The sequence below is a fragment of the Berghia stephanieae genome, chromosome 11 (assembly GCF_034508935.2).
Source record: "Berghia stephanieae isolate SIO BIC M18660-M18661 chromosome 11, UCSD_Bste_1.3, whole genome shotgun sequence".
In the NCBI taxonomy this organism is placed as follows: domain Eukaryota; kingdom Metazoa; phylum Mollusca; class Gastropoda; order Nudibranchia; family Aeolidiidae; genus Berghia; species Berghia stephanieae.
Window position 1 is genome coordinate 40,953,998 of NC_088370.1, and position 18,717 is coordinate 40,972,714.

The window sequence follows — 18,717 nt, forward strand, 5'->3', positions numbered from 1 at the left end:
ATGAGGACCTGGCCATTAACAGCTTGTCTCTGTCGGAAAAAAAAAAATGTAATATCGCCTAACAGGCATCATGTCGTCGTCCTACATTTTAAAGTTAAGTGTTGCTGTTGGTCAGGGACCCCTTGTAAAGCGCTCTGAGTATGTTTAGTGGATATTGCACTATATAAAAGCTCAACTCTTTTTGTTTTTTAGATGGTGAAGCAATTAGATTAGACTCCATATTGGGAAATGTCTACCTTTTGGTAGGAAAGATGTTCTGGCAATAGATGGGAATTATAGTTGGCCAAGACATCCATTATTACTATTATTATTATTATTATTATTATTATTATTATTATTATTATTATTATTATTATTATTATTATTATTATTATTATTATTATTATTATTATTATTATTATTATTATTATTATTATCATTATTATTATTATTATTATTATTTAATAATAATAATAATAATAATAATACTTTATTGCATCCCAAAAAGGAAATTTTTTGTACAGACGTGTTATAATTTACACAATAAGATAAAAATACAATGGAAATAGGATGTATATATAAAAAAAAGGAGCAACTCTATAACCAGAGCTGCGCTTTATAATATGAATAATATCAACACTGTAAAATAGTTAAAACTGTCACTATAAATTGAAAATTGAAAAGATTGCAAAACAAACAAATTAATAAATTAATATTTATATTTTTAAAAAGTAAAAATGAGAAATAATTATATAAAATGATTATTGCTTGTTGTTATAAAGCCTAATACTGGACGGCAGAAAAGATTTTCGGTGTCTCTCTGTTTTCGTTGAAATAGAGAAAGGGCGACCACATCTTTCTGACATAATAATTGATGGTCTTAGTGGATGATACTGGTCATTTAATATTTTAGTTATTTTATTTATACAAAATTTCTCGTATAAAAGATCTACATCGTCAACATCATTTATATAGCGTTTAATGGATTTTTTAATATTTGAATTTATTTTGTTCCTTTCCACTGCTAAGCAATTGCCTCCCCAAGCTGTTATACAAAATGACAAAACACTTTCGATTACTGCTCTATAAAATAATGTGCAGAGGGTTTTATCTATTCTAAACTGAGAGAGTTTTGATAAAAAATATGTACGTCTGCACATCTTATGCCTAATTATTTTCAAGTGTTCATCCCACTTGAGCCTGTCATCAATCGTTACACCAAGGTATTTGTAGTGAGGAACTCGCTGGACGAATTGGTCCTTTAATTTTAACGGTTCTATCGGTTCCTTCACTCTCCTAAAGTCAATCACTAGCTCCTTTGTCTTGCTTATGTTAAGCTCTAGGTGGTGGGCATCACACCAAGACACAAATCTATCAATTTCTTGCCTATAAGCCACTTCGTTGCCATTTGTTATGAGGCCTTGAAGAGCGGTGTCATCTGCAAACTTTATTAAAGGTACACTCAGGTTTTGACTTCTACAGTCATTCGTGTATATTGTGAATAATACAGGGGACAATACACAACCTTGAGGAGCACCAGTATTTGTAGTTATACAGGAAGATTTGTTTTGTCCTAATTGAACATATTGTGCTCTCTCCGTAAGAAATTCGAGCACCCAAGCAATTATATACTTGTTTAAATTCAGACTAGTCAATTTTTGAACAACCAACTGAGGTTGCATTGTATTGAACGCTGAAGAAAAATCTGCAAAAAGCAATCTGCAATAGCTCCTAGCGTGATCTAGATGCCTGTAGATGTTGTTTGTAAACAGCAAAATGGCATCCTCTACGCCACGTCCTGGTTTGTAAGCAAATTGATGACTATCACTCAATGGCATAAACTGATTCCTAATTTTAACAAGAACAAGTTTTTCTAAAGATTTCATGCCTATTGAAGTCAGCGCAACAGGTCTGAGATCGTTCATAGTTTCAAGTTTTTCTTTTTTTGGAACAGGAATAATTTTTGAAGTTTTCCAAATTTCAGGGATCGAAACGCATTGGAGGGACCAGTTAAAAATATGTGGGGGAAAGCTGATGGGCACATTCTTTTAATAGTTTTCCTTTCAATCCATCCGGCCCAGCAGCCCTCCTCTCGTTCAGTTTCGAAAATACGAATCTCGTTTCCTCTTCACTGACCTCAATAGTCATTTCATCTTCCAAAGCCCTGTCTAATTTATGTTTTTCATTTTCAATATCAAATTTGTTTGCTGTGTCGAAACGTGAATAAAATTTATTTAAAGTTTCAATTTCGATATCTTCTGATATAATCGTGGGCTTTGAATTATAGTTAACAGCAGTTTTAAGCCCCCGCCACGTGTCCCGTATATCCCCAGAAGAAAAGCATTTTTCAATTTTATTTTTGTATTTGTCTCTACAACTAGAAATTACCCTCTTTATCTCTTTTTGTTTTGTTTTCAGATCTTTTTTGTTTCCACTAGTATAGAGAGTTTTCTTTTGGTTCAATAAAAGTTTTAGATCTTTTGTTATCCAAGGCTTGTTGTTAGGATAATATTTTATTTCTTTTTTACAAGACACTAGCTGTTCACAGAATTTTAAATACTCACTCACACAGTCATTCAGGTCATTCACACTATCACATGATTCGATAAAAACATTCCAGTCAGTGCATTCAAAACAACCACGCAAATCTTCACACACACTTCCGTTCCAGATCTGTACACTTTTCTTTACTGGTTTTACACGTTTAAAAACAGGGCGGTAGGTGGGGAGTAGCAAGAGCATGCAGTGGTCAGATAAACCTAATGGGGCACGGGGTAAACATTTATAACTATTTTTAATATTACACAGGAATAAATCTAATGTTTTTTTGTCCCTTGTCTCGCAGTCCACGTATTGATGAAGTCCCGGGAGAGTAAAATCGTTACATTGGTTAAAATCGTCAGTGACCATCAATACGGCATCGGGTGACTTAATTTGAATGTCCTGTATTTCTTTCCTCAAAATATTTTTCGCTGTGGTGTTGTCTGATGATGGTGGAATGTAGACGTTGATGATGATGACATGTGTAAATTCCCGGGGTAGATAATATGGTCGTGACGAAACAGTAATAAATTCAATATAGTCGTCACAATACATTTTCTTTATATGACAGTTATTGGGGTGGCACCATTTGTTGTTAATATATGTGCACACCCCACCCCCAGTTCGTTTTTTTACATTAGTCCGATCTCCTCGAAATAGTGAATAATGTTCAATATTAAAACATGGTGATGGTATGTGAGGAGATAGCCAAGTCTCTGTTAACGCTATTATGGAGGCTTGACGATAGTCACTATTAAAACGACACAGTGAAAACAGTTCATCAATTTTATTTTTCAGTGATCTTACATTACCTGTCACTACACAGGGTAAAAATGGACGAAAAGGCCGTCTGTTAAATTTTGTTTTTATTCCTCCTTTTCTCCCCTCTTTCTTACTGTAATAAACGATGTGTCAATAGTGGGTGGTGGGGGTGACACGGGTTGGAGGGATCGGAGAGTCTCTGGAGTATAAGTTATCGATAGGCTTTTGGCAGCAAAATTACAGGCTATTATTATTATTATTATTATTATTATTATTATTATTATTATTATTATTATTATTATTATTATTATTATTATTATTATTATTATTATTATTATTATTATTATTGTTATTATTATTATTATTATTGTTATTATTATTATTATTATTATTATTATTATTATTATTATTATTATTATTGTTATTATTATTATTATTATCATTATTATTATTATCATTATTATTATTATTATTATTATTATTATTATTATTATTATTATTATTATTATTTATTATTATTATTATTATTATTATTATTATTATTATTAATTTATTATTAATATTATTATTGTTATTATTAATTATTATTATTATTATTATTATTATTATTATTATTATTATTATTATTATTATTATTATTATTATTATTATTATTATTATTATTATTATTATTATTATTATTATTATCATTATCATTATTATTATTATTATTATTATTATTATTTATTATTATTATTATTGTTATTATTATTATTATTTTATTATATTATTATTATTATTATTATTATTATTATTATTATTATTATTATTATTATTATTATTATTATTATTTAATATTCATTATATTTTTTCATTATTATTATTTTTCTGCATTAAAAAAAATTCACCAGGCTCCACAGACTCAGATGTTAGTGTGTCATCCAAAGGCAGGTCTTCCTCTTCCAAACGCCAACGTCACGATTCCGAGATCTCTGTCACGGGAAGTCCTGACATATTGAACAGGGATTTATGGGCTGGTAGGTCGTCATAAATCATTTTGATTCTTTCAAATTTCACAAAACTTATAACATATAACCCAATCTATATATAACTGTTGATAGACATATCCAAAGGATGAGTAAAAATGGAAAACTAATGGTATTCTCGATAGTCTATAGGGCATCTTTAAAGTTCGTCTATAGGGCATCTTTAAAGTTCTAGTCTATAGGGTATCTTTAAAGTTCTAGTCTATAGGGCATCTTTAAAGTTCTAGTCTATAGGGTATCTTTAAAGTTCTAGTCTATAGGACATCTTTAAAGTTCTAGTCTATAGGGCATCTTTAAAGTTCTAGTCTATAGGACATCTTTAAAGTTCTAGTCTATAGGACATCTTTAAAGTTCTAGTCTATAGGGCATCTTTAAAGTTCTAGTCTATAGGGCATCTTTAAAGTTCTCAATATTTCTCAGAGGCTTGATGATACCAGTTGTAAGCTGTTCCAGAGGCGAAATAGATTCTTGAAAAATTATAGTCTTATATTAATTCTATATTTTATATTTTTGTATGTGGGCTCATATCAAAATATGTATTTTTACTTGGGAAAAAAAAAAGGATTGAATAAAAACTGAGATTAATATCTGTTGTAAAAAAAAAAAGGTTATGCAAAAAGGAAAATTTCAGATTTAAAACCTATAGATAGGATGCGGTTTCTGTCTTACTCTTTTTAGTTAGTTTTTTTGGGTATTATTGTTGTTGTTTTTTTGTTGTCTTTTTTGGATTTTTTAGTTTGTTTTGTTTTCTTTTTTTGTGTTTTTTTTATTTTTATTTTTTTAATTGTTTTTTTAAGGAGGAAGGGGTTCTGATTGTTGTTGTTTTGTTTATGTTTTTCCTTTCTTCATGTAGAAAGGTCGACATTTCTGACTAATTGGTTGACATCAAATCCATTTATGTGTTTGTGTGATACTTGTTGGCTTTGTTACTATTTTGCCAGTCATACCATAGGAGCTCGTTGACTGAACCGCATGCTATCTTTGGTCTTCTTTTTTTTTATGGTAATCATAAAAACAACGGTGAAATCACCTTCCTGACTTTTAATAATAAAAAGTTCCCCCTTCTCGTTTTCGACGTCCCCGACCACCAGATGTGAAGCTTAAGGCTCCTCAAGATGTATTGATGATGGAGGATTATGGGGAGACGGAGGAGGAAGACGTGGAAAAAGATCTGGTTAATTGTGTCTGTCAAATAAGAGAAACCAATGGCCTCATGATTCAGGTTTGTACTGACCCGAATGTCTACTTTTATCAATGATCTAAATTTATGTTTATATCTTAAATAACAATGTGAAATTGAATGTAAGCTTCAATTTAATATACGAAAATAGATAAAATGGATTTTTCTGATTTCTCATTGGTTAACAAAACAGGATGAATGAAACACTACAGACGAATGAGATAATGTGCTAGTGGCGTTGTCTTAACAACACAACGCAAATTACTGATTATTCAGATCAATTCTTTTCCTTTTTTTAGGACGATGATGATGATAATGATAATAAAAAAGATTGTAGCAATGTTGTTTTTTTTGAAGAATTGAAATTTCTCCTTCTCTCCAGTGCGATGTGTGCATGTGCTGGCAACATTTTACATGTGTGGACACTGAAGGAACTGGAAGACCTCCCGCCAATTATGTGTGTCTGGCATGTGAAAGGCCGAAAGGTAAGAAAATAAAATGCCAATGGTGTCATACACTTACATGCTATTGGGACGACTCTCATCAAATCAAATTCATGCTCACCCATTCTAGCTTTCGGGGGTTCCTGATAGTTCATTTGGTAGAGCACTCGCTTCACACACAAAGGGACAAAGATCGATCCCGCGTGCAGTCGAGATTTTACTCTGACACCCCCCCCCCCCCCCCCCCCCCTGTCCATCCAGCAGTGAATTATGAGTAGCTGAGTCTGTTAGATTTGGTGGAAAGTGTTTTGCGATAGACCAGTGTCCTATCCAAATGATAGCAAACAATTGCTATTGTCAGTTTCACGCTTTAGAAACCAGGATAAACTCCGGCTCCATGGGTCAAATGGCTCTGTAAGACTACTTTTTTTCTTCTTTTTTTTTTCATTCCAGCTTTCACTTCAATTACTTCCTGTTTCACTTTTTACAACATAATGAATCGTCTTTTCAATCAAAAACAGATGACTCGTTAAAATTGTCAACAGCTTTGTGTACTCTTCATCAAGAGGGGATTCAATTTTTCTAGGTTATTAAAAACCATGATTTTTTTTTTTTAACTTCTTAGTCTGCAAAATAAAAGTTTTTCATTGAGGTGTCCCCGATCATGCTGTGTATTGCAGGATTTTCATTATATTATATTATATTATATTATATTATATTATATTATATTATATTATATTATATTATATTATATTATATTATATTATATTATATTATATATATCCACATACCTGCCAACCCTACCGCTTTTGGCGGAATAATTCCTATTTTCACTTTTCCGTTTTTGTACTATTCCGCCATTGTCTCTAAAATTCCAATTTTCAAACAAAAAAATGATGATAATGGTAAGAATAAAAAAGAGCAAAGAGAGAAGGGGGGGGGGGGGGGGGGGGGGAGGGGAAGAAATGAAATTCCTATTTTTTGTCTCAAATTCCTATTTTAAGGCATTCTGATTTCACTTTTGTAATGTGAAGAAGGGTTGGCAGGTCTGTATCCACAAATGATAGTGGGTGGTTTGGGATAATTCCATTGCAAATAGCGGCAAATATCGTTGTCTATTTTTAATCGTTCGCTTAAAACATATCTATTTCGATTTTAGTAGATGATATGAAAAGCAAGATGGGTCTGGTTTGTGTTGTGTGTATTATGTGTGTGTGTGTGTGTGTGTGTGTGCTTGTGTGTGTGAATGAGTATGTTTCAGCCAAAGTCATTTGTGATTTAAGTGCTTTGAGTCTGGTGTCTTGGAGTAATAGCGCTATATAAGTTTTCAGCATTATCTTATTATCTATTTCAAGTCAATATTGTGAATAAAACCTTGTATTATTTTATTGTCTTATTTTTTGTTTGTTTCTTGTTTTAACATTAATTATTGCTGATTTTTTGTTGCCCTTAGGAGTGAGAGACAGTTGTCGATACCTTTACGATATGGGGTGGGAGAGGAGAGGAGAGCTGCCCACATTCCCCTTTCTTGGAGAGACAGTCAGCACGAAGTCAGAGAGACTGAAGCGGGCAGCCTCTGATTGCATTCCTCTCACGTCTGCCTTGACTGGTATTCAAGCTCTTCTACACTCCACAAGAAGGCAGATTAAAATATCCAAGTAATATAACTATTCAGTCATGTATCAGGATAACCTTTTCCATTTTGGATGTCATCGCCACCAACATTATCATTTGAGCATCAGCAACATCAGCATAATTTTTTTTATCATCAGAAGAATTGGAGAGGAGGGAGAGAAGAGAGAGAGAATAAAAATATGACCGAAATTAAAATTAATATTTTTTTTCATTCGATTTATATTTTTGTACCAGTAAATTTGAAGAAAATGGGTCAAAACATTTTTATCTTTTATTTATTTTCATATATTTTATTTTTTTCTGAATCAGCGACCACATTGTAAGAATTACAAGAGTTGATCAGTTAATAAATAATTATTCATTTGAAATAGGAACGTGAATCTTGAATTCTAGTAACTTGATTCTGATTTTTAAAAAAAATTAATTTCGGAACTCTCAGATGAAGAGATTTTCTTAATCGATAAAAAGTTTTTAGCCTTTACCTTCATCCTTCAAACATTTATTTCACTAAACAGTTCAATTCACTTGAACTCGATAGGTTAATGCATCATTAAAAAAAAAAAGATAAATAAAAAATTGAGCTTTTATATAACACAATATCCACTAAACGTGCTCAAAGCGCTCTACAAGGGGTCCCTAGCCAACAGCAACACATAACATGTAGGAAGTGACATGACGCTTGTGAGGCGATATTACATTTTTTTCGGACAGAGACAACGCTGTTAACAGCCAGGTACTCATTTTACACCTGAGTACGGTGAGAGATTGTGAATAAAGAGCCTTTTCCAAGGACTCAACTATGTGCCAAGCGAGGCTCGAACCCAGGACCTTCTGATCCGAAAGCGAGTGTCATACCACATAGCCGCACATTCCTTCATTTACTTAAATGCAGCATTGTGTACTGATGCAGTCATTACTGATCACTATATCTTAATTTGGTCCGAAAATTTGAACCATCAATTCCACACTGGAATGATATTTTGCACATATTATTTCCTTATTTTTCAAAGTCTGTTATCAAAATTCATACTTTCTCCTTGGCATAAAGTAGCATTGACTTTGATAATTTGTATTGGTGCCTAACAGGCTGCATATCTCTTCCTACATGTTTTTAATTAAACGTACATATCATCATTGAGGTTTAAGAAATTGTCAGATGCCTTAAGTGTAGCATTACCTGTGGATACATGCCTCATTAAAACAATTTTTTTTTACATTCCTTTTATTCTTTCACTCAATCATTATCGGTAGATTAATTGATTAATTCATTTATTCCTTCAATCTTTGATTTGTTTATTCATTCATTCATTCATTCATTCATTCATATGATTTATTAATTTATTGGTTCGATGACTCATTCATGTTAGTAGACAGGGAATTATACGATGGGAGATTTATAAATGACAAATGATACTTTTTTGCACTAGTGTTGACGCTTTCAATCTTGTATGTGTGCCTTGCATGTAACGGTTAAAGATTTGTGTTTGTACATCACACATACACAAGTACATTTAAGTTGATATACTATCTTTACCACGTGTATCATTATTGTAATCTTTCAATCAATAGATTTCTAGCATTACTATTAATATTAAGGGCATTCAAGGGATTTTATCGTACTTCACCCTACCATATCTTATGTTATGTTATGTTATTCATTCTTGTGATCCAAACAGAGAGGAAGATGAGCCAGAGTTTCAGTTGTGGCAGACAGATTGGGATAATTGGACCAAACCAGAGGAGGATTTTACTCTCACCCCACCACGCTCTGTCGAGGCCGCTCCATCCCCCGCTCCATCCACATTCATGTTTCCGCCTGCATCCAACTCACCTCCACTCCTACCACAAGCTCCTGGTGAGCATGTTACTAACTCTAGCCAAAAATATGTAAAAACATTCTTTCGTTCATAAACGAAATTTATTCATTTTAACAACGCCACTACCACATTATCTCATTCGTCTGTAATGTTTCATTCATTCCGTTTTGTTGATAAATGTCCATTTAATCTGTTTTTGTATATTAAATTGAAGCTTACATTCAATTTCATATTGTTATTTATATCTTATTACACGAATTTCGATCATGTAAATAGGAAGGGGATGGTTGCCTGACCATTTGAGAAGTAAAGTGTGCTGCAAACAATGTTCATTACATTGTCTCAGGTCGTGTGGCGTGATCAGTTACAGTAGGCCAGGTTGTTTTACACACCTTGCGTCTCGTCTGTATCCTAGACGACATGATTTACAGAACATTCTTACTTTCATAATGATGCTTTAAAGAAAGAAAAAAAAAACGAAAAAAAAAAAAAGAAATTTGTTATTTCTTTTACAATTTAATTCTACAATTCACTAAATATTTTTCCTCCCCCCCTCCCCCCCCCTTCCTTCTGCCCACTTCATTCCTTTTGTGTTGTGTGTGTAAAGAAGGTACTTCTCTACCTGAAACTAGTCCTGGCCTGGAGAATCTACCTCCGACATCCATTCCTCCTTTTTCTGCTTTAACAACATCTTACCAAGAGTCATTCAAAAGCTGGTTGTCAACAGCAAAACAAGCACCTCAGAAAAGATCATCCTCATCCGTTAAACCGCAATCAGAGACTTCAAATTCATCTCCAAGACCAACAACAACAACAACATCAACAATAACAACTACGATGCACTTTGACAGTAGTATCGATAATAATTCATTGTCAAAGCATTGTGACACTTTGTCATCAGTAACAATACCTAAAGAGACAATTTCTCTTTCATCTCCATTGCTGTTATCATCATCATCACCATCATCTTCCAGCTTGAAGCAAGAGCAGCTAGAGGCATGTCAATCTGATACATCAGCTCATCAGTCACCTGGAGTCGCAGATCATTTACCAGCCCAATCATCCCAACAACAACAGACAACAGATTCAGCTCAACCTCCTCTTTCTCTTGACACCCAACCCCAATCCCATCATTCCACTCCACCTTTGTCAAGCCCACAGCTAACCCCTCCCATGAGTTCTGGTCAGCAGCATCCCTATCAGTCTGCAGCACAACAAACACCATCATCTGTAAGAAGTTGTAGTCGTGTATCATCGTCATCATCATCTTCTGTGCCAACAAATTTAACAACAACAGCAGCAGGAGCAGACGGAAGAGTGAGGAATAATGACCTTGACCTTATTCGTGGCAACCTGTTCACCCTTGGTCCAGGTGGTGACGCACCAGCTCCTTCTTTTTCACCAAGTCAGCAAGGTGAATCCAATCAGGGAATGTTTTATCCTAGTCCTATGCATACCTGCCAAATCTTTCGAATTTTTCGTGATTTTACGAATTTTAGACAAGTTTCATGGCCAAATACGAAATTTTATGGATAATTAGGAATTTTTAATTCTTAGTAATACTTAAATAATAATAATAATAATAATAATAATAATAATAATAATAATAATAATAATAATAATAATAATAATAATAATCATAATAATAATAATGATAAGAAGAACAATTACTACTACTACTACTATTACTACTACTATAATAATGATAATAATAATATTGTGGTTGTTTGTACACAATTTCAGAAATTGCGAATTTCCTTGTCAAATTACAAATTACTACTAAGATTAGTTTAAATGACAGTGTATATGTAAATAATGGAACTCTTCATATTTAAAGAGTCATAGTTCATAATTTTGATGCCAATGCTTTCAAACTTCATTGTTATTTTGAAGCAACATTTAAAAATATCAAAAAAGTATAATCTGCGACACCAACGATTAATAAGAAAGAGAAAAACAAGGACAACATTTTTTTCAATTTATCAGTTTTATGATCAGTTCAATAGGTTTTACTGTGGATTGTTTTTACTTGGTCTTTTTAGGTGATTTGAACGGAGTTGTCGAGAATTCCGCACATGAGCTTCAGCAACAACATCCCCACCCCATTGCAAAGGTTGAAGGAAAGGAATTTGCTGGAAATGGGAATAATGAAGATCAAGACAATGATGATGATAATGGTGGCAGTGGTGAGCATATTTCAGGAAGAAGGAGGAAGTCAGATCAATTTGGTCAGGGTCAAGCAGCTCATTCTTATCACCAGCCTTTGCGAGAATTGTACATTGATGTCAACAGTGGCAGTGGTGGTGGTGCTGACATGATGAACAACGCTGATGATGCTGATGACGACAATGATGTAAGTGATCAAATGGTTTGAAAGATATATTGTGTGCGACTATGTGGTCTTGTGGTATGACACTCGCTTTCAGATCGGGATGTCCTGGGTTTGAGTTAGAGTCCTTGGAGAAGGCTCTTTACTCACATTCTACACCATACTCAGGTGTAAAATGAGTACCTGGCTGTTAACAGCGTTGTCTCTGTCCAAAAAAAATTTGTAATATCGCCTAACAGATGTCGTGTTTCGTCCTACATGTTATGTGTTGCTGTTGGCTAGGGACCCCTTGTAAAACGATTTGAGCATGTTAAGTGGATAATGCGCTAAATATAAAAGCTCAATTTTTTTTTTTTGAAAGGTATATTTCACACTATACATTGCTGGTTTCCCTGAGTTAATTTCACGTTCCAATTATTCATTTAACCAAACCTAGTTCTATCAGGTCAGTTATAACAATGGTTTTTTACCTGATCAGTTGATGCTTGAAATCTGTCATATCTTTCGATTGGTTGTTATTTGTTGGCCAGTTGGTTTGTTGGTTGGTTTATTATTGTTTGGGTTGATTTTTAAAAAAAAAATTTTAAATGTCCATTTTCATGCCCTGGCTGCTTGAAGCTATTTATTTTCATCATTGATAAAGAAAGCTGTGCATTAAAACAGTAATGCTGTCGACAGATTTATTCTATACAGCAGGAAGAATTTTTATTTACACGTTGACTGTATTTTCATAAACAACATGTTATATGTAATGTGTAGCAATGGTTGTATGTGATTTTACCAAATTTATTAAAATCTTGTTCATGTTTTTGTTAATGAATGCATTTGTATACAGCAGACGGTTGGAGATAATAAGTATATTTTAGTTTTTTTTGTCTATTCTTTTTATCTGAGAAGTTCTTATTACCAACTGGGTGGGGTTCCTGACCTCCCATAGTGGGCAGGGAGGTACTTGCTGTGTCTTCTATCCCCCTATATCTGTTTTCCAACTTGCTTTCTGTCTTTGTCTTGGAATGAGATTACTTGGTTTTGTCCTAGCCCTGGCCGGATGCCCTTGCTGAGAGGGAAACAGCCAAATGCATAGATAGTTTTGGGAGATGATATTTTTTTCCCCTTATAAATGATCTGTCTGTTATGTACTGTATTATGTTTTGTTTACATATAATATACGATTTGTAAACATTTGAGTGTATTCATCTTAGTGGGGACCTGTGCTTGAGTCTGGATGAGACTTTTAGGTGATCTCAAACTAAGTACTTTGATTGTGTGCTCTTGGAATCTACATCTGTTTCCTATTTGAGCAAATTCCCTTTTGTGTCTTCCTTTTTCTTGGGTTTTTTAATTGTAATTCTAGAATGTTTTTACTATCCCATTTTCTTCCTTTTTACTGGCGCTGATATGACCTTAATGTGTTGCAAGTGCCACAAAACCCTTAAAAACATAAAACATAATAACATCTATTACCATTTTCAACCACAGACGGATACAGCAGAGGAATCAGTGGAGCCCTACAGAGATTGTGAGAGGAATTTACTGGTCCACATCACCAGGACCCACGATAAGATAGAAAGTCAACTGGAGGAGTTTGAGAAGCAGATTGAAGGTGAGTCAATTGTTGGGATTAGCCATTTGGCCCATCGACCTGGAGTTTATCCTGGTTTCTATAGCGTGAAACGGACAATAGCAATTACTTGCTACCCTTGGGAGCCTCTGTGCGACTATATGGTCCAAAAAATGAGCTTAAAAATGAGCTTTTATTTAGCGCAATATCCACTAAACATGCTCAAAGCGCTTTACAAGGGGTCCCTGTCCAACAGCACCATTTAACATCTAGGACAAGACATGACGCCTGTAAGGCAATATTATATTTTTTTCGGACAGAGACAATGCTGTTAACGGCCAGGTACTCATTTTACACCTGAGTACGCTGAGAGAATGTGAGTAAAAAGCCTTTTCCAAGGACTCAACTATGCGCCGAGCGAGGCTCGAATCCAGTACCTTCCGATCCAAAAGCGAGTGTCATATCACAAGACCACATAGCCGCACAGTGGTCCAGTGGTATGACACTTGCCTTCTGATCGGAAGGTTCAGAGTTCGAATCACACTCTGAGCGGCACATAGTCGAGTCCTTGGAAAAGCCTCTTTTTTTCACATTCTCACACTGTACTCGGGTGTAAGATGAGTACCTGGTCATTAAAAGCGTCGTTTCTGTCCGAAAAAAAATTGTAATATCGCCTCACATCCTACATGTTGAGTGGCTGTTTGCTAGGGACCCCTTGTAAAGCCCTTTGAGCACGTGTAGTGGATATTGCGCTATATAAAAGCTCAATTATTTTTTTAAAAATATTTTTTGCTAGGCTTCTAAAGACAAACGTTTCTGATTAAAAGTCTTCTTTGTAAAAACTGATATATTTATTATATTTGTTTTCACTCAAGACCTTGTTTTTTGTTCTTCAGATCTGTCCACTGCAATGAAAACTTTGTAATTTTACTGAAAAACCAGCTGTGATTATAAATGTTTCAAACCAGATCATGATTTTTTTTAAACTTCAATTTATTTATGGTATGGTTAGGTCAGGTTCGGACACGTGCTCAGACGAGATGAAAATATTCCAGCAGAAACCTCGATGTATGATTACGTCAAACAAGGAGCCAAAAACAGATGGCGTCTGTACACCAATTTCACTTCCAACAACATTGAATCAAGAGTTCAATAAACATCAAATATATTTAGAGACAACAGCCGAAGAACTGATTTCAACAACACAAGGAAACATCCAATTGCCTCAGCACCTTAACACACATGTTGACATTCAAAAGCTAAGAACACTTGCACTGGACAGAGATTTATGGAAACAAATTACAAACCGGATACTGGAAACAGACTTAACACACTTGAAGTAACACACACATTAATGGCTAGTGTCCATAGAGACAGCAAAGCCATATTTATTTATTATTATTGTTAGATTATGGTTATTTTTAAAAGATCATGCTTCCCTTTTACCTAATGATTACCAGTATTACCTCTTTGGAACACCATTCCACAGAGCATCCGAGAATCCAAATCATTGTCTGTTTTCAAGAAACCCTTGAAAACCTGTCTTTTTTATGTCATGTACTTATATATTGTTTTCTGTGGATGTAATTTAAAACGCTAAGAGCCTCATTGTTGAGGATACCATTCACTCTATAAGAGTCTATTATTGATTATTATTATTATTTATTATTATTATTATTATTATTATTATTATTATTATTATTATTATTATTATTATTATTATTATTATGATTATTATTATTATTATTATTATTATTGTTGTTGTTGTTGTTGTTATTATCATCATCATCATCATCATCATCATCATCATCATCATCATCATCATCATCATCATCATCATTTATTATTATTATTATTATTATTATTATTATTATTATTATTATTATTATTATTATTATTATTATTATTATTTACATTATTATTATTATTATTATTATTATTATTATTATTATTATTATTATTATTATTATTATTATTATTATTATTATTATTATTATTATTATTCCTTATCACCCCTACCTCTTCCTTTCTTCCAGAATTGGAAGCTTTAACAGATCAAGGCGACTCCAATTTACAGCTCTCTGGAGAGGATGTTCTCAATGACGTTCCAGCTCTTAAGAAGTCGTTAGGAAAACTTGCTCGTGCCATGGGGAAGATTCAACATTTATCAATGTATCAATAAGGACCGAGATATTCTCAAAAAATTTGATTTCCAGCAACAAATTTTCAGTGCCATATGTGAAATATGAAAATGTTGCTGTTTGAAGCTCGAAGGAATAAATAACAATAAGTAATGAAATAGAAGCTGCAACTTATTGAACTAAGACAGATAATGTAGACATTTAGGGTTTCCCTTTTATCAACAAAACAAAAAAGGAAAAACCTGAAACATCCACATTATCTGCCTTTGTTCAATATAATATTTAATTCTTCCATTTCATTCCTTATTGTTATTATGTGAAATAAGGTGTTTGATTTATTTTATTTTCTTTTTTTACTTTTTATCTCACCTTGTATTGAATGTGGGTGGATTTGAATTTAGTGAATCCAAGCTTTCGTTGTATTCTAAATAAATAAAATTCCCTTTATTCATCCCCAAGGGGAAATTCTAACTGTGATTTTTTTACTGAAAACTTGTTAAGACAAAAATATTAAGTAAAATTTTTACTCATCCCCCCAATACATCTTCTCATTTTGGTAATTGAGGCACAGCGTGTTTTATTTTATTTTGTTTATGGGAAGATAAAAAAGATGTGGACCTGTGGATCAATATTCAGACACGTGGCTTATACCATTTTAAATTTCTGGTGTGATATTTATTTCGATTTCTCTGAAATTGTAATTAACAGAAACGGGTTGTATTAATCTTATCATGAAAAAATGTTTGTGGTTAACTGGCTTTTTAAAAAATGAAACAAAGTATCCTGTCTTTTTTGGGGAGTTTTTTTGTTTGTTTTGCTTTTATTGTTTTATTTTTTTATTTTTATATTTGTTTTGTTTTTTAAGGGGGGAGGGGGAGACTCAAAATTAAATTATGTCCACAGCTCTCGAGGTAATGACTAGTTACAATGCCGTTGAACTTAAAATGTTATTTCGTATTATATATGTAAGCATTTAATCCAAATTCCCAACAATCACAAATGAAAATAGCAGTTACTTTTATTTCAATTCTTCCAAATGAGATTATGATGGTGCACCATGTTTTAATCGGGGCTTTATTCAGACGGCATTTTTGTTTTGGCTCTGGCAATTTCTTTCAATTAGAGCCTATTCATTCTAGAATTTTGTTGAATGCTTCAAAGTGCCATGAGTCTAGATTAAAAAAACAAAAAACAACAAAAAATTAAACTGATATTTTGCATGTCTGTCTGGGTTCCAAGTTTTCATTGGATCCAATGTTATATCTCGACTTTTATTTTGAAAATAAATTAGATGAAACAGTGCCAGACAAAGCAGAAACATACACAGCTTTTCAGATTTATATCTGGATTGCTCTTTATACATTTTAATATTTTATTTTGGCTGGGTTTTTTTTGTGTTGTGTTTTTTGTTTTGTTTTTTTTTTCTTTTGGTTTATTGAAAAAAAAAAAAAAAAAAAAAAAAACACTTTTGTCCAAAAGACTATTCAAATGCAGTGGGACCTCTCTAATTGGGAAATTCCATCGCTGCCAAAATTGTCCCGATTAACCGGGTTTCCTGATTTGCCTGGCAGGTGGAGATTTCAGTTTCCTTCTCTCCTCTTCTTCCTCCTTCTCCTCCTCCTCCTCCTCCTTTTTCTTCTTCTTCTTCTTCTTCTTCTTCTTCTTCTTCTTCTTCTTCTTCTTCTTCTTCTTCTTCTTCTTCTTCTTCTTCTTCTTCTTCTTCTTCTATTTTTTCTTCTTCTATTTTTTCTTCTTCTTCTTTTGTTTTGTTTGATATCCTTTTAAACTATTTTTTATCAACAGCAGGCTACTGATTTTGAGGTCCTACCATATTAAAAGAGTGTCTAAGACTCTTATTTAAGGCCATTTATAAGCTTTTTCTTAACTTTGGCTTTAAATTATAAAGTAAAATTGTTATGCATATCTTGTATTTAATTTATGTATATATTTGAAATGAATGAACATATTTGATTGCAAGTTGTATATATGAATGTACTGTAATGGTAAATATGACATTTTGCCAACTGTAAATAGAGGAATGGTTGTCTGTTGATTACCTGTATGAAAAGGTATATTTGAATGTTTGACTGGGTGGGGTTCCTGACCTCCCCTAGTGGGCAGGCTGGGTGGGGTTCCTGACCTCCCATAGTGGGCAGGCTGGGTGGGGTTCCTGACCTCCCATAGTGTATACTGTGTCTTCTATCCCCTTATATCTGTTTTCCAGCATGCTTTCTGTCTTTGTCTTGGATTGAGATTACTTGGTTTTGTCCTGGCCCTGGCCGGAGTCCTAGCTGGGAGGGAAACAGTCAAATGCATAGTTATTGTTTTGGGAGATGATATTTTTTTCCTTGTAAATCATCTCTCTGTTATGTATTATAATTTTATGATATTTGTTATTTTGAATGTATAATGTAAGCATTTGAGTGTATTCCTCTTTGTTGGATTTTGTGTTTGTGTCTGGATGAGACTTATAGGTGATCTCAAACTAAGTACATTGGTGGTATGTTCTTGGACTCTACATCTGATCCCTATTTGTTCCCAGTTCCCCTATGTTTTACTTTTTCTTGGGTGCTTTAATTGTAATTCTAGAACTTTTTACTATCCCATTTTCTTCCTTTTTACTGGCGCTGATATAACCTAAATGTGTTGCAAGCGCCGTAAAACCCTTAAAAACTAACTAACTATTGAATGTTTGAACTTATAGGATTGAAGTTGTACAAATACTGTGAAAATGACATTTTTCCAACTGTAAATAAACGATTGGCAGTGTGTTGATCACATTTATGAAAAGGGCTCTAGATTTTCAGTTCAATTATTATATTATCAAAGGTGGTGCAAGAATTCCCTGGAACATGTTATACACTCGAAGCGAGAGAGAGAGAGTGTATGTGAATGTATGTATGTGTGTGTGTGTGTGTGTGTTTGTGTCTTGCAATTTATGTACAGATTAATAAACTGCATTTGTCAAATACAAAACAGAATCGTCGTCTTTGAAAATACTTCTTACCCACCACATCATCTTATCATCATCACCATCTTCCCATGGTGGGCAGGGAGGTATTTGCTGTGTCTTCTATCCCGCTATATCCATTTTCCAACATGCTTTCTGTCTTTGTCTTGGAATGAGATTACTTGGTTTTGTCCCGACACTGGCCAGAATCTTTGGCTTGGAGGGGAAACAATCAAATGGTTTGTTATACTTTTTGGAGATTATGATTTTTTCAGTGTAAATCATCTCTCTGTTATGTACTGTTATCTGTTCGGAAATTACAATCAACCTCGGATGTGCTCTTGTTAAGCACTC

General features: G+C 33.4%; 1 protein-coding gene across 1 annotated transcript in view; it reads left to right on the forward strand.

Moving 5' to 3' along the window:
- The window catches only part of LOC144957029 (PHD finger protein 20-like), a 39,570-nt gene extending 21,176 nt beyond the window's left edge, over positions 1 to 18,394 (forward strand). Inside the window, exons 13-21 of the mRNA XM_078887964.1 lie at positions 4,173 to 4,298; positions 5,399 to 5,529; positions 5,870 to 5,972; positions 7,384 to 7,588; positions 9,242 to 9,420; positions 9,990 to 10,796; positions 11,425 to 11,735; positions 13,191 to 13,314; positions 15,309 to 18,394. Of these exons, the coding sequence (XP_078744090.1) occupies positions 4,173 to 4,298; positions 5,399 to 5,529; positions 5,870 to 5,972; positions 7,384 to 7,588; positions 9,242 to 9,420; positions 9,990 to 10,796; positions 11,425 to 11,735; positions 13,191 to 13,314; positions 15,309 to 15,454 (2,132 nt within the window). The 3' untranslated portion in view covers positions 15,455 to 18,394. The remainder of the gene's footprint in view (positions 1 to 4,172; positions 4,299 to 5,398; positions 5,530 to 5,869; positions 5,973 to 7,383; positions 7,589 to 9,241; positions 9,421 to 9,989; positions 10,797 to 11,424; positions 11,736 to 13,190; positions 13,315 to 15,308) is intronic.
- The last annotated feature ends 323 nt before the right edge of the window (positions 18,395 to 18,717 follow it).